Genomic DNA, 24,169 nt, shown 5'->3' with positions numbered 1-24,169 from the left:
CAACACTGAAATCTGATAGGTCAAAACTATGTAACCAAGTGAAGCCTAGAAGAGGTGGAAGCAGCAAAAATAAGGGTTGGGTAATACGGTTGTAGACTAAGCGGGCACAGGGTGAGCAGGGAGGGGCAGGACAGTATACCAGCAGGTATACTTCCCTGCCATGTACAGGGGGCTTGAAGGAGGGGTCTGCATTGGCAGTCCCCTTTGCCCATACTGTTTGTTCTCCAGAGAACAGGTGTGGACATGGCCACGGTGGCTCCCATGCAAGATAAGAAAATACAAATACGGTCACATGTTGCAGACAAATTAAAATTTATTGAGACAGACAGAAATGCACCTACTCAGGACTACAGTGAAAGCATTTACTAGTAACCAAAGAGTCGTGTTCACATTCCAGATAAGTCTACGTGGAAAAGCATTCAGAATTTACTAGATTTTTCTACATCACTATTTCATCTACAATAGGGACAACAAAATGACACTCAGGATTTGGTGGGCTCTCATTACAATGCTACACATTGAACAGGGACAAACATCAGTGACTCTGAGAAAAAGGTATAAAAAGACCAAAACCACCCACTGTAGAAAGGGCTCTTAGATGTTACTGTACAATGTGGTCAAGGTAAAAAATGAAAACAAAACCAAATGTGAATTGCATTCTGGGAAAAGTAGAGGGGCAGACCTGGACAGACACATAGTCATTCACTGCTGCGCGTGGGGAAATGGGCATAAAGAAGGGGAAACTGATAATAGAACCTCAGATTCAGTATGAAGGTATTCCCATGCCAAGAATATCTGTAGAAACAAAAAGACATTAATATGGCAGACAGCTAACCATGGTGGAAGAAAATTCTGGGATATTTAAGTTGGATGCCGAGGAAACGGTACTAAAAGAAACACTGTATGGACTAAGAATAAAACTATTTACTCGAGTGTCCAATAATGAGTTAGTGAGGCTTCAGTTCACTACTTGTCTCAAAGAAGGTAATGGATTATCATGGTATTATGTTTTTGATCAAGATTTTTATGTGTAGTTAGTTGATGATAGCAAAAAGAATCCTGCCCAAAAAGAAGAAATAAAAAATTTTACTTCTAAGGATAAGGTTACTAAAAATCGAATCTTTAGTAGATGTGAATAGTACGAAAGCCCTTTAAAGGTCCAGTGCCGTCCTGCCAAAGTTGAGGCATGAAAAGTGGTGGTAATGTTGCTCCACTGATTTTGGGTTCCAGTCTTGGGAGGGCTTTTTATTTAATAACTTAATGAATCAAAGTATCTTCTTGGAATACCTTTGAAAATGAGCACCTCGTTAGCTTACCGGGAACTCTGACTACTGAGCACACTCTTCTCCATCATTAAGTTAATGCTGAGAATCTTTAAGTGTCATCTTAATTTGACACTTGTCATAAGATAATTAGGCAAATTAAAATCAGTGGCTCTCTGTTCCTAGAAGTTTCTCCAAGTGAAATCAATTTGTTGATTTTAATTTGTTCTCTTGTGCATTTTTCCAAGCTCAGAGAGATGGTAACAATGGTTTCCTTTGATGTACAGTAAACGGAGACTTTTTTTAATGTCTTGATTCCTTTATATACTCTATTATAATTTAGCTGCAATTAAACACCTGCTTTCTACATTATGATCTCAGTGTTTTGCTCAAGTGAGAAAAAGAAAATTGAAACAGAGATCATGCAGTTGAAATCCCACTACAGAGCTTGCCTCTGGCCTCTCTAGACCTACGGTCCTGATTGTACACGTGTATGTTAGGCCAGGGAAGTTTATTGTTATCAAGCATGTTCATTTCCCATTTGAGACTAACTCTAGGGATGATGCCACTTTGGCCAATGCTAGGATTGGAAAGTGCTGGTTGGAGGTGGGTTGACAGAGTGCAGTTTTTTGCCTGAGTTTATCTGGTTGTCTTGTGGACAGGCTGGAACTCATGAGGCAAGAGAGGGGGAAAAAAAAGTGGGCTAGAGAGCTTTGCTGGGAGGCTGAATAGGGCATCCAGGTAGTTGGAAATCAGCGGTGGAGAGGGAGCTTAAGGGTTGGTACTGAACTAAATGGGGCCACTTTGAGGACTATTCTTTGGTACTTTGTATCTGAGTCAGCTTTGATAGGGTCAGAAAATCTAAAAATGACAGAGGTAATGACCCTGCCAAATTTGGAGACAGACTTGAATCGTGAACTTGCTTAGGGAAAAGAAACACTGGTGAAGGGCTTTCTTCATTGGTTTCTTGACACTTGTGCAGGTGAGGCGATGGGGGCAGGACTAGCTGGTAAAAATCCAACCCTAGCTTCTCTGTGCTATGATGTTCTTTTTGGCCTCCCTCTGGGATTTTTTTTTTTTTTTTTTTTTTTACAAATGATGAGTGGTAGAAAATTGTACAGCTCATGTACCCTCGTTATGATCTGTGGATAGAAATGGGGCAAAAGCAGAACATTAGATTAAGAATCCGGAATTTTCTTCTGCTAAGGAACACTGTGGTATTGTCTTCTCAGAGAGCAGGGGATGTGGATACATCCTTGGAAAAAAAGCCCTTGCGTAGGTCAGGAAGGTAAGAACCTGTGGTGGACAGGATTGTTGCAGCCCAGGGTGGGGCTTGGAGCTGAAATGAAAGAGATGGCTTGTGAAGTTGCCCATGTGGGAGTCTCATGGCTTCTGCCAGAAAAGTGATTTAGGCGGACAGAGGCTTATCCAAATCAAAAGGGCTTCCAGTAAGTCTGCTAATGCATAGGGGAAGGATCGCCGTCAGCCTGCAGGCTGCAAGTGCTGTTAGTGCAGAAAAAGGACTTTGATACACATTTCTTATTCCAAAAATTGTGACCCAGGTCTGGACAAGCTGACAAATTTATCATTGTTTTCCAGATGAGTTTTTAGAGGATCTTGAAACACTTTTTTTTTCTGAGAGGTGTGTGTGTGCACCTTGTACACATACAGTCTGCTCTGTACCTATTTAAGCATGTACAGAGAGAAGCATCCAGACACCATTTTGATTAAAGAAAATCAATTCCCCAGAGGAACTCTTGACTGAATTAAGGCTCTTGTTTGTAGGAAGCCAGATAGAGTGGTATGAAAACTAATTTTTAATTATTAACACCGGGGGTGGTGGGGCGAGGAGGGAAAAAAGTACAGTGTGGTGTGTTTTCCACGACATCTACAGGACACAAGAAAAGCACTTAGACACCATAAGGCCAGGAACCATGCTGGAATAACCACTGTTGTGGGTAATCAAAAAGCAGCTTTGACGTTTACAAGGTGGGGGCTCCCTGCACTGTCAGAATCCCACATAAATCACATGCTTGTTGCAAGAATCTCACGGGAGGGAAGGGGGCTCCAATTCAGCCAGCCGTTCCCCTCTCTAAAAAAAAAATACCAAACCAAAACACAACACCCTTCTTCCCACACAAGCGTATGCAAAACCAGAATGCTCTGGGGACAAGGAGCGATCTTCCAAACCTCAGGTCGGGTACAGAGAGCAACAACGGAGAAGAGGCCTTGGTGCTGTGCAGTCTTAGATACAAATGCAGGAGTAGGAAGTGACTTGCAATTCTGTGCACACCTCGTGTCCTCTTCCTCGTGGGGACTACCATATGTACCCAACCTCATCCTCTTTGTCGTCGTCCTCATCCTCATCATCCTCCGTCACTGCCCGGGTGTGCACCCTCAGCTTCCCCAACTTGCCCTTAGGTCCCAGCTCCCGTTCATCCTCCTGGTCATCCAGCAGGACCACGGAGCCACCGCTGCCAAAATCCCCTGAAGTTTCCTGCTCCTCTTCTGAAACAGTTAGAAAGGAGAAAAGATGGAGGGTTAGTTTCTCTTGATACGTTAGGACCATGTGAATTGTTCCTTTGCATGTGACTCCACTGTAGGGAAAAACCATGCAATTTACTCTCTGAATACTGGGGCATCTCAGCCTGGATGGAGCATAAGCTTCGGGGACCCCAGAATTCGTGAGATGGTTCTACGTTCTTGGGTAGACCTTTGGGAGGTTTATGGAAGTCACTCTCTGCCTGCAACAGTCCTGACTGTTAAAAAACAGTATCCAATCTACTGGTCATGGTGAGTTCCTGCCACTCAGAAAGCTAGCTTTGCATCGTCATGTGTGATTTCACGGTTACTTATGTCACTGTTGTAAACTTGCTCACTTTAAACCACAGCCACATCTTGAAAGTTTTCTGCCCAGATCTTTATACAGCGAGGACATGCAAGTCATCATTGTGGTGCTAATGTAGAAGACCTTACTCACCACAGCTCACAGTGCCCTGTTTCCTGGAGCCGGCCAGCTCATTTCCGTATTTATCCACACACCAGCACTGCCCTGTGCTCCCGTGGCACTGTGTGGCTTTGTAATAGCCCTCCTCATTACACCGAGGTATGAATGCTCCTGAGGGAATAAAAGGTCCAATTTGAATAAGATGTGCACTAATACTCAGGGTTAATGCCCTCAAAAGACAGGGAAGAGGGCTAACATGTCAGACAGGGTACTTCTGCAGAGGTAGCAGGGGAGTATGGGGCAGTCAAGATTACAGGGCCCTGGGTCTGCTCAAGATTAGACAGGATCCCTTCTTTGATGAGTTCTTATTTTTCCCCTCTAAATGGTGAATGGGCCGTACTCTTACAACTTTTTAATATTTTCCAAGTTTTACTGAGATATAATTGATATGCAGCCCTGTGGAATGTCAACTGTAGGGCAAAATTTGACTTACATATACTGTGGCATGACTACCACTATAAGTTTAACAACCATCATCTGAAAGATTAAAAAAAAAAGATGTTTTTAGGATTTACTATTAACAACTTTCCTGTGTACCATATAGCAAAGTTGACTATAGTCCTCGTGCTGTACATTAAGTTCCTAGTACTTAAATGTCTTACATCTAGAGGTTTGTACCTTTTGATCACCTTTCTCCAGTTCCTCCCACTTTGAGAGAGAGGGAGAGTGTGTGCATGCACACTTGAGTAGAGGACAGACAGAGGCTGAAGTGGGCTCCACACTGACAGCAGAGAGCCCACTGTGTGCCTGGACTGGAATCACAAGGTGATGACCTTACCCAAAGTCAGATGCTTAAACAACTGAGCCACCCAGGTGCTGCTGAGTTTTTGCTTTAGATTCCACATATAGGTGAGATCATACAGTGTTTGTCTGACTTATTTCACTCAGCATCATGTCCTCAGGGTCCATCCATGGGGTCACAATTGGCAAGATTTCCTTCTCTTACTGGTGTATAGTACTCTATTCTGTACACACACACTCACCCACCAATAACGTCTTTATTCAGTAATCTGTTGATGGACACCTATATTGTTTTTATATCTTGGCTATTGTAAATAATGCTGCAGTGAACATAAGGATACTTATATCTCTTCGACAGAATGTTATTTCCTTCGGATATATTCTGAGAAGTTGAATTACTGGATTATATGGCAGTACTATTTTAAAGTTTTTGATAACCTCCATACTGATTTCCATTGTGGCTGTACCTATTTACATTCCCACTATCGGTGTACGAGGCTTCCCTTTTCTCCACTTCCTCACCAGCACTTGGTATATCTGGTCATTTTGATGACAGCCATTCTAACAGGTGTGAGGTGATCTCTCACTGTGGTTTTGATAAGCATTTCCCTGAAGATTAATGATATTGAGCATCCTTTCATGTACTTGTTGGCCATGTGTATGTTTTCTTTAGAATAATGCCTATTTAGATCTCCTACCCATCTTTAAATCATGTTTTTGCTACTGCGTTGTGTTCTTTATGCATTTTGGGTATTAATCGCTTGTAAGATCTATGGTTTGCAAATAATATTCCTCATTCTGTAGGTTTTCTGATAAAGTTGGATGTAGTCCCACTTTTTTTTTTTTAATTTAGTTGCTCATGGTTCAGGTGTCCTATACAAAATATCATTGCTGAGGCTCATGTCAAGGACCCTTTTGCCCTATGTCTTCTTCTAGGAGCTTTATGGTTTCCAGTCTTTAATCCATTTTGAGTTAATTTTTGTGACAGATCTAAGAGCTCTAGTTTCAGTCTTTTACATATGAATGTTCAATTTTCCAAGCACCATTTATTAAAGAGACTAATAATAGACCATTATACTTGTGTTTATTTTGGGTTCCCTTGATCTTTGGGTCTGTTATTATGCCACCAAGCTGTTTTGATGATTACAGCTTTATAAGGTAGCTTGAAATCACGAAGTGTGATGTCTTCCACTTGGTTCTTTCTCAGGATTGCTTTGGCTATGTGGGGTCTTTTGTGGTTCCATATGAATTTTAGGATTGTTATTTCTACTTCTGCAAAAAATACCAGTGGACTTTTGATAGGAATAGTGATTAATTTATAGTTTGTTTTGGGTGATATGGATAATACTTACTCTTCCAATCGATGAACATGGGATTCCTTTCCATTTATTTGTGTTGTGTTTGATTTCTTTCATCAGTGTCATAGATTTTTCAATATATAGATCTTTTACCTCCTTGGTTGAAACATACCTGCAAACAAGGAAAATTGTACTTCTTCCTTTCCAACTTGGATGCCTTTTGTTTCATTTTCTTGACTGACTGTGCTGCCTAGGGCTTCCAGTACTATGTTGAATAGGAGTGGAAACAGTGGCCACTTTGTCTTGTTTAGGCCTTAGAGGAAAAGCTTTCAACCTTTCACTGTTGACTATAATGTTGTTTGTCATATGCGGCTTTTCTTAGGCTGAGGTTTGTTCCTTTTATACCTAGTTAGTGGAGAGTTTTTAGAAATCACAAATGGATGTTGTGATTTTTAAAGTCCATTTTCTGCATCTATTCAGTATCACATTCTATTAATACAATATATCATATTGGTTGATTTTTGTATTTTGAACCATCTTTGCATCTCAGAATTAAAATCCATTTAATCCATTTAATGCACTACTGAATTTGATTTACTAACATTTTACTGGGAATTTTTGCATGTACATTTATTTGAGATACTGGCCTGTCATTTTCTTGTAAGGTCCTTTCTGGTTTTGGTATTGGGATAATGCTGGCCTTGAAAATGAGTTCGGGAGTGTTTCCTCTTTGGCTTTTTTGGGAAGAGTTTAGGAAGGTGTGGTGGTATTAATTCTTTAAATATTTAGTAAAATTAACCAGTGAAACCATTTGGTCCTGGGCTTTTCTTTATTGGGATATTTTTTGATTCAGTCATCCTACTAGTAACTGAGATATTGTTTTCCTGTAATAAATACTACTCAGTCATGATACATTGTTATTGGAATACTACCTACTGAATTTGTTGATCCTTTTGCATCTATGTTACTAAGTGATAGAGGCATATAGTTTTATTTCTTCAAATTTTTTTATGGCATCCAATTCATGAAATGATTCAGGTATTTTTCTTTGCCTACTCTAGACATTTTAAATACATCTTCTTCTGTGAAGGACTTAACTCATAAAAATATTTTGGCCTACTGCCTCTTTTTTTGGAGGGGTGAGGTTAGCATTTTGATTCTGATTCACATTAATTTCATGGTTTTTCATACAGGTGGGTCTTCTGTTTCTCTTCCTTATCCATTTCAACTAGGTTTTCATGATTCTGTAAGGTGGCTTATAGCAGTGGTTGCCAAAGCGTGGTCCCAGGACTAGCATCTGCAGCGTGTCCTGGAAACATCTTAGAAAAGCATGTACTTGGGCCCCATCCCAGATCTACTGAATCAGAAACTGTGTTTTAATAAACCTTCCAAGTGATTCCAGTACATGCTGAAGTTTGAAAACTACAAATTTACAGGACTTGTATGTGAAGTTACAGTCCAAGTTCACAACGGTATTTGTATGGCTATCATATTGCCAACTATTTGTCTATTTCATTACTTTCTACTTTAGTGTTGGTCATTTTCTTGACTTGAACTAAATGTTCAAGTGTTTGTTTTTTCATAAATGCATTTGAAGCTATGACTATTCCTCTATGCTTTTTAGTTGCTTCTGTCTGATTTTGATACACAAACCTCATTTTCATTCAGTCCCAAAAGTAGTTTTTATTTTACTTTTGATTATTATACCCCACCCTCCATGATGTATGTATGGGGTTTGGGTAGTCTCACTTTTGACTTCTACTTTTATTGTGTTGTAGCAAGTCAATTTAATATTCCATGCTTATGTCCAGGAATACAAATATAGGAAAGCTCATTAATTTTGTCATTCATTGTCTGATTACAATTGTAGATATGACATTTCCTTCTTGAAATTCTGTTTTGTTTTAAAGTTATGGGCATACTATAGTATGGTAAAAGAAAAAGGAACGTTTCAGCAAAATGATATTCCTTCTTTGTTTTTAGAATTCAAAACAAAGTCATTGCTTTTGTCACATTTTTATAAGAGGAGTCTTCACTATCTTTTAATTTCAACTGTTGGTGGAATGGTTTTACTGGTAACTCTCTAAATATAACAATTTTTACATTTATTGTGATTATAGACATCCTTGATCTTATTTTTACCACCTTTTATTCTCACTGTTCCTGACAATCTGAAATTTTAGTTGTCCTCACACTTGAATGCTCTGCTTCTCAGTTTTGGCTTTTCTTCTGGTGTATGTTTCTAGATTGCACGCTCATCTTCTTTAGGATACTTCTGAGTGTGTCCATGGTAGAAAAAATTTACTCCTAGATCTAGCTAAATCTAGCTAGATCTTAGACACCCAGCTCACCAGGCTATTCTAAGATGACCAGGCTCTCAGAGATAGAATGGTAAACCATTCCTGGGCTGCCTGGGTGGCTCACTCAGTTAAGGGTCCGACTTGGGCTCAGGTCTTGATCTCACGGCTTATGGGTCAGAGCTCTGCATCCGGCTCTGTGCTGACAGCTCGGAGCCTGCTTTGGATTCTGTGTCTCCCTCTCTTTCTCACAAATAAACATTAAGAAAACCATGCCTAAAATGATACGTAGTTCTGCAGGTGCCACACTCTGACTTACGATCTCAGCACCCCTAGTTTGCAGGAAGCAAAAAGGAATGAGAAAAACAAAAAGATGCTTCCAATGACCAAAAGGCAGAGAGATTTGTGAACAGATTCTCAATAAGGTCTGCCAAGGAGAAGAACTACCAGAACGCTGGGGAAATACTGATCCTCCTGGCACTGAAGTTGGAAGATAATAGCACTTATTAGACCCCAAAGCTGGTAAGAAGCAGGTGTTGCTCTAAATCTATAATGTAAAAGAATGACCATTTTTTTCTAAGTATGCACTAATTGTAACTGATAAGGTGTTGTTGCTTATTTTTTTTTTTTATTTGAATGCCCCTGAAAACACACTAGGAGATTTCCACATGCAAGAAACGATGTATAAGAAGGTCAATGGTATTTTTAGGAGTCAGCCAGAGTAAGCTCTCCATGTGGGGAGAGGTGATAAACCAAGCTTTAAAACTAGGTGGCATTCAAGGTAGGACAAAGGTAGGCATTTCATTTGTGTGAGCTAGGGCAAATGGGAGAGGAGACATTTTATCTCAGACTACATGCCTTACAAATGTCTCATTCATTATTAAATAACGAAGTGGTAAGAAGATACCCATAGCCAATGAAAATAAAACTTAAAAAATAGATTTGTACTAATTCTTTTACTACCTATGGACCTTGGGCATATCACTCAAAGCCTGAATAACCTCCTACATGGAGAAATCAAATTAGAGAGCACAAGCCCTTGCACTGGCCAGACCTATGAAAGGAGGGCACCAGCCAGTTTGCCTTCAGCTTAGAAAGCTACCTTTGTGTTTTTAGAACCTAGGTCCTTCTTCCTGAGTTGAACGGGGCATTATCAGAAGTGGGAAGTCTGAGGCAACCCACAAATCAGTGGAGGAGAAACTAGCTGAGTTCACAGACTACTTAGATGATCTGCAAAAAGACTTGGCCATTTTCTTCAAGCACACAGGTACATGTTTGAAATGGCAAGCTGCTTAAGGGATGCACTTGCTTCTTAATGCTTAACAAGAAAAATTCTGAATTATTGCACTACAGCTGTCAGCTCTCATTTTAAAAAGCAGGTAAAGCAACTCAGACTCCGTTTTTTGGCAAACAAATGAGGTTTACCAGTCTCTGCAATAGGCGGTGCTGGATAAAGAGGACACGCAGCTGAAAGGGAACACTTCAGTGAGCCAGCATTTGTTACCTTTACCTCAGGCCACAGATTGGTACAACGGGGAAAAACATAGTTACCATTCAGGCAAAGAGGAGAAATAGGCCCTGTGGAAACAGATTTATGCTTTCCTCCAAGGATTATTATGCACACAAATCCAAAAAATACATTTAGGTCTTTGAACCTTATCTGATAAATACAGAAGAGGGTACAGTTCGTCTTCTTCCCTGAATGGACAATGTGACCAGGAGGGAATTTCTGTAATTTAGAGACCCTACAATTTTAACTAGGAAAATATTCCATTCAAGAGACATTCTTGAGAGAAGAGAAAGCCAAGTTTTAGGGAGAAGTTAACAATAAAGATGGTGCTGGGTCCCTGCCCTTGCCGGCCTGCCCACTAGTCCTGGGCTAATGGACTAGGCAGCATTTCCCAAACAGCTCACGTATCCTCAGATTACATCCGGCCAGCTGTCTGGGGATGAAGCAGGCATTTCTTTCGGGAAACAATGTTACCTAATTGAATAACCATTGCTGTGGCTCAATATTACACAAGACATGGATGGTTTAATTAGTTGTTTAAACGAGTGACAAGAAATTGTACTTACCCAACAGGCTTTTCCCCTTGCTCAGCTTCTGAATCCTGTTCATTTCATTCTGGCAAGGGAGACCTAAAATATAATTTATGAAAGTCAGTTTCCAGATGGTGCGGGACATAATCTCTAATGATTGGCTTCACTCATGAAGTGAAATGTACACAATGACACACCTGGGACTGGAATTATTCCATATGCTGTTATTAAACAGCAAAACAAATTCAGGCCATTAGTGTTTCTAATAAAAAAAAAATCTTACACCATGAGGTACATAAATAGTATTTGGGGGCTACTTGCATTGCATCGTAATTTTTCTTCCCACCACCAACTCACGCACATGCCCCGTGCCTAACCCACAGACCGAAGCAACTAACCAATACTTAATCTAACCCAGGTCTTGCTGCAGGAGAGAAAGATTAGAATGGCTACCTCAGACTTTCTGGCTCACTGCCCCAGGAAAGGAAAACAGAGGCCTCAAGAAACAATTATAAAATTAAACGAACTATGAAGCTTTATAAGAGATGTACAGTGGCAGTGATTATAGAAAAGTGAAATCTTGACTCTCAGCTCTGTCCTCGATTATAAGATACCTGTTGCCACGAATGAATACAAAACTCAGAGTGGGAGCTACATGGCCAAGTAGGGCATAAGAAAGTATGCAGTTCTCCTCTGTCTCACAAGAACCTATTCCATTCCAAGCTTAAAGAAAGATGGCCTCACCAGTTCTTGAGTCACCATGACTTGGCTTTGCGGATGCTGTGGCTCTAGGAAGGCTCTCCTATCTGCTCATGGACCTTGAGCCAAGGATAGAAGTATTCTGATTCTCAGAACACTTATTACAGGCCCCGAACTTGCTTGGACAGAAGTAGTGTAAGTACCTGACCACCTTCTTCCATCCTTTACCCTGTGGGCTGCACAACGCCACCCAGTCTTGTTGCTTGTTCCTTAAGAAAAACTAATACACTTTGTTCACTCATGGGTTTAAGGTGCTTTCAGAGTGCAGGATAAAGATATAAACTGAAAACAACAAAGAAAAAGGGAAACAAATTCCATGTTTAAAGCATTCACTACGACAAATAAAGGACACTTACTAAACGCTTAGAATGTAACAGACAATGTTCTAAAATTTGGTCCTAATCCTTACAACAATCTTATAAAGTAGGTACCGATATTATTACTATTTTGCCATAGGAAAGCTCATCTTTGTGCAAAAACTGTGGCATTTAGAAGACTCTTCCCGAAGACAGAAAAAGTTGCCCACATTCATATGAACACTGTGTCAGGGAGTTCCTTAGATGGTTCTATGGTAATTGTAAAAATTTTACTTCTCTTTCAGTAAGGAAACATGAATCAGACTGAGACCTACTAAAAACGACTGCAAGAAAACCAAACTCCAGATGAATTCTAATGACAAAGACAATTGGGGCACCTTGGTGGCTCAGTTGGTTAAGGGTCTGACTACTGATCTCAGCTCAGGTCTGTTCAAGCCCCTCCCTGGGCTCCATGCTGGGCATGGGGTCTACTTGGAAAAAAAAATCGCCACACAAAAAGGACAGTCGGTTCAATGCAGATACCAAGGCTGTAAGTGACACAGTAAACACTTAAACAAATGAAGGCTGTATCTGAAGCGATAAAACTGGTGGGCAATGTGCATACTGCTCACACCCCTGAGCAAAGATTAGTCAAATGGAACCAAATGTTTAATTCCAGAGCTCAAGAACGCATGACCTATCTCAGGAGAAAGTATTACAGACTGAGCAAAATTAAGATATATCCTAGAACATGGAAAATTTTAAAGCACTCTCTCAAAATTTTCTTGGACCAGAGCTTAATTGTAGAACATCTACTCATTAATCATAGTAAAAAAAAAAAAAATCCTCACATATGTAATACCTGTGGTCTATAGCTAAAAGGGTGCTTTGGAAAAAAACTTTAGCATTGAGTATGTGCATTAATCAACAGGAAATAAGAAATGTGGGGGTCAAATAGAACTCCCAGGACTCATTCTGGGCCAAGGAGGGAGGCAGTAGGAACCTAACTTAAGAAAAGGAGAGAGAGGGATCTCAGGTGTGGCTCAGGTCATGACCTCAGAGTCATGACATAAAGCCCCATATAGGGCTCAGTCCTGGGCATGGAGCCTGCTTGAAATTCTCTTTCCCACCTCCTCTCACAAAAAATAAATAGTGAGAGAAATGCACAAACAAAAAAAAGAACTATGACAAATTGACTTCTGTTGTACTTTGCTCAACTTTTCCTGGATACCATAATGTGCCATCAATGGGGTTCTGACCTCCTTCAGCAGTTGCTGAAGGGGAAGCTTATCCAGGGACCTTCACATAGCCTGGTGACCAGCTCTGTCCCTTGATAAAGGCAGTAACCTCACACTTGGGGTCCTGGCATTATACCTTCAAGGGAAGCACTAACACTGAGGCTTTGCTTGCTTAGGCTAAGCCCAAACCCTGGCTGAAGTTACATGATTTGATATGGACTCAATCCCAAAGCTAACATTAAAATTACTCCAGTATTTCTATTAAAATAAGAACATGGCTATTATTTAACACAAATTTGGAAGTACTAGCTGATGTGATTAGAAGAGAGAGAAGAGGTCTAAAAGTAGAAAAGAAAAAAATTATCACCATTTGCAGAGGCTATGATTGCACACCTGAAAAATCAAAGGAAACCAACCAGAAAAACTATTATAAACAAAATCATAATTTAGTAAGGTGGCGGTGAGCAAAATTAATGCTGAAACAACCACCAGAAAGGAACTATGATGAAAGAAAATAAATTTCCTTTAGAAGCACAATAAATAGAAGGGAAGTATAGTATCTATGAGAAGAAAACTTAAAAATGTAACTCCAGGGGCACCTGGGGGGCTCAGTCAGTTAAACATCGAACTCTTGACTTTGGTTCAGGTCAAGATCTCTCAGTTTGTGAGTTCAAGCCCTGCAATGGGTTCTGCACTGACATTGTGGAACCCTCTTGAAATTCTCCTCTCTCTGCCCCTCCCCCACAATAAATAAAAAACATTAAAAATATAGAACTCTATTGGTTATAGGAATATACAGGAAGCATTCAAATTAGAGGAGGAAGAAAGGTTAGTCAACAAATGACAGAAAAGTAACTGAACAACCATCTTCAGGAGTAGGGGGCAGGGCTATGACCCTATCTGATGATACACCAAAAACATCAATAGTGATACAAGAGTTCAATAAACAATCAACCAAACCATCCTGAAGAAAACACAAACACAAGAGAATCATGTACCAGGAAATACTAAAGGTATTTGGTACCTTTACCTAAGGTACCTAAAGGTACATATTACCATTCTAGCCTTAATATAAGACATACAGCTTCTAAAAAACCGTAAAAGACGGAGAAATTTTGCATTCTTAAATTTAAAAATTTCTTCCGAACAAAAATGCACCAAGACAAAGTTGGCAAAAATATATTTGCAATACATCTCACTTAACCAGTACTAAGGTCCTTAATTTAGGAAAAATTCCTAAAAACACACCAAAAATGTACAAAAAATAGGAATTTCTTAAACACAAAGGTGTTCAGTCTAAGTTACAGTAAGGGAAATGAAATGTGACCCATGAGGACATGTAACATCTTGTTCCTTAATTTGGCAGTGACCCCAAGTTTGGCAACACCATGGGGAACCAGGTATTCATGGTAACAGTAAAAATTGGTACAACCTTTTTGGAAGGCAAATTGGAATAATGCTTAAATTAAAAAATGCACAATCCCTATGACCAGTAATCCTGCTTTTAGGAATGTATTTTGTAATCCTATAAACATATAAGTGAACATTATGCTGCATGCCCTTTGGTAATGCACATTTTTTGCTGTGTGTGTGCACTGACTCTGAATCCATGCAGGCACACACACACACACACGTATAATTTAAATACTATAATATTCGTAGCCATCTTCCTTTCCTGGGTGTAGGTTCTCATAGCCATGCTTGTAGTAGGTTATCCATGATACCTGATTTATGCTGAGCCATAATTTCTTGGGACTAGAATTCAAATACAAGCCAGTCTCTGCTAATCCCATGAGCTGTGATTCACCGCACTTGGGTACAACCCCAGGAGGCTAAGGCAGAAGAAGTAAAGCCAGACCATGTGGCCTCCAACAGACTCAGGGCTCCTGCCCCTAGATTCTTGAGAATCTATAGATGGACTCTCTTGTCTGACTTTCCAACAAATGAGATACTCCTGTATTCTTTCCACATATTCTCAAATATTGCCTTTCTTGAGTTAGTGGGAGTTTATAACCAAAATCTCCTTGTCTACAAGATTCATATAAATCTATATTTATCCGAGAGAAAAGGACAAGTGGTTTTCCATAAGGGGAACATGGAGAATTCATGTGACACTGGGAATTACGATACTCTCACACTTATACAGTATTTCTCACATTAAGGATCTCACAGTGACCTTGGGAATTTTACAGCAAAGGTTTCAACACCCATTTGACAGATGAAAAACCTGAGGCACAATATGGTTAAGAGATGTTCCCAGAGGGTGACTGAAGTAATGGACTCTACCATTATGCTCTTGAATTTTCTAATCTGCCAATGAAAAAACTGAAAATAAATGAGAAGAAAAGAGCCTTTGGGTCTGCCGTTAAATCAGAGGAATGCCACAACGCCTGGGTGGCTCAGTTGGTCAAGCGTCCGGCTTCAGCTCAGGTTGTGATCTCACAGTTGGTGTGTTTGAGCCCCACGTCAGGCTCTGTGCTATGTCATAAGCCTGCTTTGGATTCTGTGTCTCCCTCTCTCTCTGCCCCTCCTCCACTCATGCTCTGTCTCTCTCTCTCTCTCTCTCAAAAACATAAATTTTTTTTTTAAAAATCAGAAGAATGCTTTACTCTCTAGCTGTGTTCTTCTGCTTGCTGACCTCCGCCCAGGGCCCCTCCCCAGTATGTGATATGCAGGCCTTCCTTGCCCAGTGTGGCTTCCCTGAGTTCAGATCCCTGCCTCTCTTCCCCTTACCTCCAGGCTTCTGGAAACAGTAGCACCACTCATTGTTGGAAAGCTTGCCATCCTTGAAGGAGTCACAGGAGTTGAAGAGAGGTTTGATACAGGGCTCATACTTATCCAAGTAGATGGCATTGATCTCTGAGTGGTCAAGCAGAAGGTCATAATTCATATCCAACTTGTTAAACATCCAGCCCAAAGAGTCCTTGCAGATGGGCAGGATGCTGGTGTCAAATCCTGCAGAGACAAGGGCACATTTCAGTGGCCACCCAGCCTAGACTTACCCACCCCAAGAAGAGGCACAGAGCCCATGTCACCTACATCTTCCCCGAGACTATTTCCTTCCACGGGCCAGTCTCAAAGGCACACTACAAGAATATAGTGTTGTTTGAGGGCTTTAAATAATTTAAAATGCTCTTAAAGAGAAGTAAGCATGTGTTGCAAAGGGAGCCAGTCCCCAATACTAATTTATATGTGATAGAAATAAAAAGTTTTCACTGACTAGACTTGCTTAAAACAGGGTATGCCCAAAAGGAAGAGCACAAATATGGTGAGGAAAAGGAAAAAGTTATAATTCTGCAAAGTATACTTTTATATTTAGGGGGGAGATATGTGAAAAACCAAAACAAAAGAAACTATTGCAAAAAAAAAAATATGATGGCAGTGAAATGAAACTCTATAGCACAATCCAGAAGCACTGATTATGTCCCAAAGGACTGTTAAATCCGAGCCGTTTGAACATTAATGGGAAAACAAGCCAGGTAGCTGCTTCTGTTCCCTATTCTTCTTTTCTGCAGTCCCCTCAAGAGATACATGATATGGAATCCAAATTGAGTCAGACAATAATTTCTTTCTTATTTCCCTGGAGGATGGGGGGGGGAGTTTTCTTAAAGAATTATTTGTTTCCACAATGGAAACTGTACGCCCTAGAATAATAACACTTTGCTTAACACTCAGGATATTGAGTCTACTGTAGACAACCCCCAGAGAAGGCATGCCCCAAATCTAAAATTGGTCTTTCTGTCAAAATCAAAAGCACTATGCAATTTAATGTTGTTCCATGAGTTGGATTTCTAGAAGTGGTTTTAGGTTCCCAGGAAAAATTATGAAAAAAAAAAAAAACCGCTCACTTGTGTGTTATTTAAGGAATTCCTCTAAGCACCTTATTTTTAATCATCTCACTGAATCCTTCTAATAGTCCTATAAAATGACATATCCTCTCTACAGATGGAAGAAAAAAAGCTCAAGGCTTAAGCTACTTGCTCAAGGTCATAGAATTGTGGAGTTGGGCTTCAAATACAGGTGGCCAGCCTTGAGTCTACATTCTCTGTCCTTCTCTCAGGGCTTCCTCTGTTTCACGTGATCCTCCTACCCTGAGGACGTCTAGTTGTCTTGGGTGCCACGCTTCAGGACGGGCAGGACAAGGGAGTGATACAGTGACCATGACTGAGGTCCTGATGGGGATGACCACTCACTCCCTGCTCATCAGGTTTCTGTGTGCATTACCAACCCCTGCTTGCAGAATAGGAGACATAGCAAAATGTGCCCACCTTCGTGAAAGCCTTATTCTTTACAAAGAGATCTTCACTGTCCAGGAAGTGGGGAAGTAAGTACAGCACCTCTTCTCTGAGCTCTCACAGAACCCTCTGCTTCCCCTCACTGTCAGTGCATGTCCATTAGATGCTAAGCTCCTTGAGGGCAAAGACTGCTACCCTTCAGTAGTCTCCACCAGTGTGGGCACATAGTAAGTGCTCAGTAAAAGTATTTATTGAGAGAAGTTATCTAGCTACTGCAGAGTTTACCTCTTTAGACATAAAATTCAATTTTTGAATTTATTCCTATTGGTATCTTAGAACATGTCTTAGAAAATATCTCCCTTTTTAAGAAACACTAGGGGACATCATGTGGCCTCTTCTTTGAAGGTCATGATTGAACGATCTCTATGATGAGGATGTCCTTAAGGGCTAATGAGCAAAGCAAGATAATTTACTCTGACACGAAATGGCTCCACATTTTTAGATAGAGTATTTTATGTAACATGCATCAGTTTTATAGGATATTAACATTTTACTACTAGGGAAAGAGGAGCTCACTGCTGAATGACCACCAAAGAGAAGCGCAAAGCCGGTTGGGCAGTAATCTAAAGGTCAAGCCCACTCCTCACCCAGTGGGAAGGTTCTAAAGGAAAGATACCTGCACCTGGTATTTAGGAGTGAAGTGGGGAAGAGAGCAGCCCTTCTGGTTGGCCCCAAGCATATGGGACTTGTAAGGTCCCATGGTTTCCTCTTCCAAAGTCCTGAACAATGCATCTCTCTCTCTCTTACAGCCTCGTGGTTACTTTAGATTCCCTTCACTGCAATCGCTTCAGGACATGAAGCCTTAAAGGCTCTTCGGGGACTCAATTTGCTTCTGGCCAAGGGCAGGTCTTTTGCTAGCTCCCTAGCTGTCTGTAGAAGTCTCCTGGGACTGGAAGCTGCAAGGAGCAGTTCTCCACACATCAGTCTTCTCTTCACTGAAAGGTTGTTCAGAAAGCCCAGGGGCCCGGCTGCTCCTGGAGGATCCCAGGGAAAAGTTCTTTTAGACCATCTGTGCCTTAATTGTCCACTAACTCTCAAGGAAGCCTCCGGCAGGAACAGAAAGAAACATTCTTCCTTCCTCTTTCCCACAGACCCAACCACCTGAAACCACTCTTTGGACACTTGGTGTTTACTTCTCAGAATTTATCTTTCCCTTAAAATAAAAGATCCAAACGAGTGAAACAACTGTCCTCTGTGTCAATATTCTCTACCAGTATCTACAGCTATGAACAACAAAGAATAACCAAAGTTTAATGTGATCATTCTTATATTGGCCAAAGACCAGATGCTGATTAAGCTTTGGGTCCCAACAGTTGCAAAACTCCACATATTTGAATAACTGTGTTATTGAGGAAGACATTCTGAGCCAATGGGCCACAGTGTGAAGAATTCCATCCCTAATGCCCTTTGAGTTCAAGGCAGCAAGAGACACCATCAAGGTACAAAGATGCTGACCCACTCTGAGTTTTGTCTATAGCTTATGAAAAGGCTCTGAATACAGGCTCTGCTAATTCAGTGATGAGGTGAACACTGGTCTGGGAGTTTTATGGAAAAAAAATGAAGTCTAATGTTCACAAAGATAAATTGTCAAAGATGTGTGATACATATGTGTTGTTTATAATAGCTGAACATGAGGAATGACTTCAGCATTCCAAAATAGAGGTCTAATTACATAAATTACATCTTTAGCTTGGGAATCTATGTAGCTATTAGAAAGTGTAATAGTACTCAACAACATAGGAGGTCATAGCATGCTGCTAAGTGATAAAAGGTCATAAGAGGTCATAAAACAACACAGGCACATAGAAATTCTTGTATATGGCAAGGAAAACAATTGGAAGTCTATGCCACAACATGTTTACAGTTGTTACAATAGTAGATTTCTAACTACTTTTTGTATTTTTACATATACTTAATATATTTTCCAAAATCTCTATACTTAAAATATTATAATTTTGTGGCCAGACTTTAAAAAATATAAGCTGTTAGATAGAGGAGGGGGAAATGCTTTGGAATCAAAAAATACTTTAAGTTGGTTTGTACATTTAATGCAGTGTTTCTTTGAGTACCCTAAAATACTGTTAAATCAACAGTGCATTGGAACTAAGGAAATGTGGTATTTAAAATGAAATAAATTAGTGAGAGTAAAGTGATCTTACTGCCTTGGGCTGCGTCAGAGCTGGTGGGCTTGATGACCCGGTTGGCATCCTCATGAAGGGCTCCAAACCAGTCTTTCAGCCGGGAAGCAAGGTTCCTCAACTCCTTGTCTGTGCAGGCTGCAGAAAAGCAAAAGGAATCAACAGTGCATCGATGGACTTTCTCCTCTTGTTAGCCCTCTGCCCTCAAAATGCAATGCCATCCACAAAGCCATGCTCAAAACAGACCTCCCTCTCCAACCATGATACAACTCCTTACCCCCACTTGGAAAATAGCCCAAAGATACAATGATCACCGGTAAGGAATGTGCTGGAGAGCCTAAACTCCCCCGCTAACCACCATGGTTCAGAAGTGAATCTGGACAGCTTCAGAGCTGTTAAAGCAAATGCTAATGGTCTCATAGGTGTTCACCAGCCTCCAAAGACCATAACAGATCCTTCTTGCTGACCCCATAAAACTTGTAACTGCAGTTTGCCACACACCACATTTTCTACTAAATTCATGCCAAGAGATTAACACTTGGGAATAGCCAATGTCCTTAGTGAGAGGCTGCCTAGAACAGCAAAATATCCCAGTACCACACAGTATCAATGTTGGTTCAGCCCAAGGTTGGGAATTTGTGCATGTGGCCTATTTTGCTGACTTTTTGGCAGACTGAACAGACTTTCCCCCAAAGACAGATGGATGGATTCTCCATGTAAGTGTCCTTTCTCTTTGCAGCCCATCTCTAACTATCTGGATCATCTTTTAGAGTACAGCATATGAACTGGGGCCAAGGAATACTCCTTCTGAGAACAAGAGGAAAACCTGGATGGATGGATGGGTGGATAGCAGGGTACAGCTTCAGTGAAGGTCTCATGGGGTGCTGAAGTAAGGCTTGAGGGAAGAAATCCATGAAGAGAGAACAATGGTGTGGAAAACGGAGTTGATTTACCCTTCCTCCCAGGTTTTAACCTAATTCTGTGTATAGAGACACCCTACAAAGGGTCCAGGCAGTGGCCCACTTCCAAGAGGCATAAAAACCAGGCCTTTGGCATCTGGAGCACCAGAAATTCAAGACCCGAGGGGCCAAACTCCCAGTAAGAAGGCACTAAAACACGAACCCCACAAATGTCACTTTTCCCAAATTCTAACACTACAGGGACAGGCAGCACAGAGGCCAAGCTAAACACCATTATGGTACGGAGCCAAGGTTTGAGTATCTCGTGGAGCTGATGGGACACAGGTTAAAGCTGGACCCTACCAGTGAAGAGGGACCACAGCCAACACCCCAGGCTCGCTACCAGAAGGCATTGGGGCAGTGATGAATGAGTAGACAGTCTTGCCCAAACTCAAGGCCAGCCTTCAGTCCATGCAAGTTCTCACTCAAGTCAGGTCATTGCCTCCATCTGCCTCCAGAGGAATAGAAGAGTATCCTACAGATCCTCTCCTCATGTCTGCTTTCAGGAAAGCCCATTTTTCCATAGCCTGGAATATGTGGTTTGATGGGGAATAGAGCCACACTTCACAGACCTCAGGTGGGAAAGGCCTCCCTGACTCTCTATTTGAGGAGGCAATGAGTAGACTCAGGTGGGTCTGTAGAGTCTTAATGCTCTCGTAGCTGTGCTCCTCATTCTAGCCAGGATCTAGGGCTACACTCTACAAAGCATGGAGTGTATGCACTGTTTATACTCAACATAAGTAAGGACCTCAAGATACTCAGCCTTGCTTTCAACAACCAGGACGTGACTGTATCTTAAAATACTGTCCAGGAAATGGCACCGAGAATTGTCTTTACAGTCAGCAAAGTTTAACAGCTCTGGGCTCACAAGTGCCTGGAATGAGTCCCAACTTCACCACTTACTAACTGGATGACTCAGACAAGTCACAACCTCTCAGCACCTCAGCTTCCTCATCTGTAAACCCAGGATATCAAGTGAGCATAAACTAGACCAAGTATGTAAAGTGTTTAGCAAAGTACTTGGTACATACCAATTGTTGAGCATGTGCTATGATTTTAATTACCACTGCCACTATTTTTAAATTGAAGGTTTATAGGTTAAGCTTAGAGCAAATATCACAGCATGCAGAAAGCCAGTACAACAACTGTACCTCAACAAAACTGGCTTTGGCCACATAAGAAATTGGGAGAGATGGGTACTTGCACTGGATACAGTTATCATTAGCCAGATGTGGCTATTTATATTAACAATAATGTATATAAATAAAAGATAGGGTGCCCAGGGTGGCTCAGTTGGTTAGGCATCTGACTTTGGCTAAGGTCAGGAGCCTGCGATTTGTGAATTCAAGCCCTGAGTTGGACTCTGTACTGACAGCTCAGAGCCTGGAGCCTGCTTCAGATTCTGTACCTCCCTCTCTTTGCCCCTCCCCCACTCATGCTCGCTCGCTCACGCTTGCTCTCTCTCTCTGTCTCTTTGTTTCTCCCTCTCAAAACTAAATACACATTTAAAAAGTTTTTAAATAAAAGTTAAAAGATAGCTCTTTGGTTGCACCCACTCCATTCCAATTGGTCAACAGTCACACATGGCTGGGGACACGGTAGAGGATAATACATATAGAGAGTGTTTCCATCATAGCACAATTCTGTGCCAGATAACATTGGATGAAGTTAGCTATCCCTTTGGGATTTCCAACTTTTTGGAGGTTCATCATGATATGTTGTACCTCTGCTCCTTCCCTTTGGTCTTTAAAGATGGGCTGAGGAAGAATGGACATGGACTGGTCCCAACTTGGAACAGTGGGATAGAACGCTCACTTTTCTGACTTTTCAAATGCCTAGCAGCTCATAACGGGAGAGGCTGTGGTCTGTTTTCCTGATGGGAGTGAGATGTGGGCTCTAGAGTCAATCTCACATTTGAAAATGGAAAATTAATAGCATCTATTTCTTCTCAATTGCCATGCACACCATCTATTCTAAATGTCCTCTGAGCAGAGAAAATTGCCAAGTCAACTTACAAAGGAAATGAATCCCCATCTCACACTGTAGGATAAATTAGTCAGTCATGTTTAACTAAACCCTGACAGATGTGCAGGTAATCTATATCTTTAGAAGGCTGTTGAATTTCCCACAGGCTTTCCAAAGTACACAGGCTCTGGATGGCGGACAGAATCAGGCACTGGAACTGGAACTTTTTTTTTTCTGTTCCCCATTTTATTTTTTTTTTTTTTTTATTTTTACAAATAGTTTATTGTCAAATTAGTTTCCACATAACACTCAGTGCTCGTCCCCAAAGTGCCCTCCTCCATGCCCATCACCCCCTCCCCCCCAAATCCATCAGTCCTCAGTTTTTGTCAGCATTCAAGAGTCTCTCATGGTTTGCCTCTCTCCCTTTCCCCCACCATTTCCGCCCTTCTTCTCCCCCTTGTTCCTCCGTCAAGTTCCTCCTAATCCTCCTATACGTGCAAACATATGATATTTGTCCTTCTCTGCCTGACTTATTTCGCTCAGCATAACACCCTCAAGGTCCATCCATGTTGCTACACATGGCCAGATTTCATTGTTTCTCATTGCCATGTAGTATTCCATGGTCTCAGGCACTGGAATCTTAAAAGAGCGAATCTGTCACTCAGGGGGAAGTGCACAAGCAAGATGCCAATGGCTTGGGTACAGAGAGATCAGAAGGCCGGAATGGAGATAGGAGGCACTCAATTACTGGGCCCTATTCACTTGCTCTGTCTTCCATTGAATGGTCCGAATGGGGACAAAGTCAGGCACAGTTGTCCTGGAGCTAGATACATCCCAGAGGAAAAAATAAAGATGACAGCCTGCAGAGAGCTATTTGTTCAAACTGGGGATTCTAGCCGAAAATAGACATGCCGGCAATGGGGGAGTAGGGAATGCTGGACTTTGAAGGGGCCTGTCTTAGCCCCTGATAAAGGTGTGAACTGAGGATTGATGCTTTCAGAAGTAGAGACTCCAAGGGCACCTCCCACACACTCATTTCCTTTCTGGGGAAAATTAATTTGGGGGGAGAGAAAACCTTTATAAAACCATATCCACCTGCCATTATCCCATGGTGCCCTGAGGTGAACCGCTCCTTGTGCTTTCTCCAGAGGGGGGATCTGAGCTCTCCTCTCCTCCTGGTCAGGAAAGTCTGGTACCGAGGCCAAGAGCATCAGAGTCCTCAGAGGAAAAGACGGTGTTATTTTGGGAGAGGACTCAGTTCACTCAGGCATGCTAAGACCTGATCCCCTTTGCCCATGGGTTACCTTCCTGAGCGAATGACGCCAGCCACTCTTCTTTGTTTCCTCTCCCTTCCCTTCTTTTCCCTCCTGCCCTTCACTGGGGCTTCAGCTCACTCTGAACTACCATCATTCTCTCAAATGTTCCTGCCAACATCCTATTCCTCTGAGTTGTCCATACCTGCCTTGTTTCTATAAGTTACTCCCCGTGTTTTTGACAGGCCCTCACTCTGCTCTAGCGTGGCTGGAGTGCAGCCTTATTCCTGCCTCCTGTGGTCAGAGAATGGCACTACCAGGCACTCACATCCTCAGGACACACACTAGGGAAGTGTCCTGGGATACCTAAAAAATTTCTTGCTTCTTGCTGGCTCCACTGCCTTTGTTCCAGTCCTCATCACCATCATTACTTCCCACCCCACCCCACCCCTGGCCAAGAAGTCTGGATCAGGATCCTAATTGGTTTTCTGTCTTTCCCCACTCTCCCTTCTCCATCCAGCAGTCAAAGCGCTCCTTCTAAAGTCATCAAGTCACTTTCCCCGCTTAGTTAGCTCCTTCAGAGCCTCCTAATCACTCTGTAGCGAGTCCATATCCATAATG

The 24,169-nt window shown here is 41.6% G+C and overlaps 1 protein-coding gene across 1 annotated transcript in view; it reads right to left on the bottom strand.

The window, feature by feature from the left end:
• Positions 1-293: 293 nt before the first annotated feature.
• The window catches only part of SPOCK1 (SPARC (osteonectin), cwcv and kazal like domains proteoglycan 1), a 294,180-nt gene continuing 270,304 nt past the window's right edge, over positions 294-24,169 (bottom strand). The window contains exons 7-11 of the mRNA XM_039222852.1: positions 19,393-19,509; positions 15,672-15,893; positions 10,682-10,744; positions 4,243-4,380; positions 294-3,770 (exon numbers count right to left, since the gene is read on the bottom strand). Of these exons, the coding sequence (XP_039078783.1) occupies positions 3,580-3,770; positions 4,243-4,380; positions 10,682-10,744; positions 15,672-15,893; positions 19,393-19,509 (731 nt within the window). The 3' untranslated portion in view covers positions 294-3,579. The remainder of the gene's footprint in view (positions 3,771-4,242; positions 4,381-10,681; positions 10,745-15,671; positions 15,894-19,392; positions 19,510-24,169) is intronic.

Source organism: Hyaena hyaena, unplaced genomic scaffold (assembly GCF_003009895.1).
Source record: "Hyaena hyaena isolate Hyena2069 unplaced genomic scaffold, ASM300989v1 scaffold_1208, whole genome shotgun sequence".
Taxonomy (NCBI): Eukaryota; Metazoa; Chordata; class Mammalia; order Carnivora; family Hyaenidae; genus Hyaena; species Hyaena hyaena.
The sequence above is the reverse complement of the archived record's forward strand: the minus strand, read 5'-3'. Positions and strand labels throughout refer to the sequence as shown.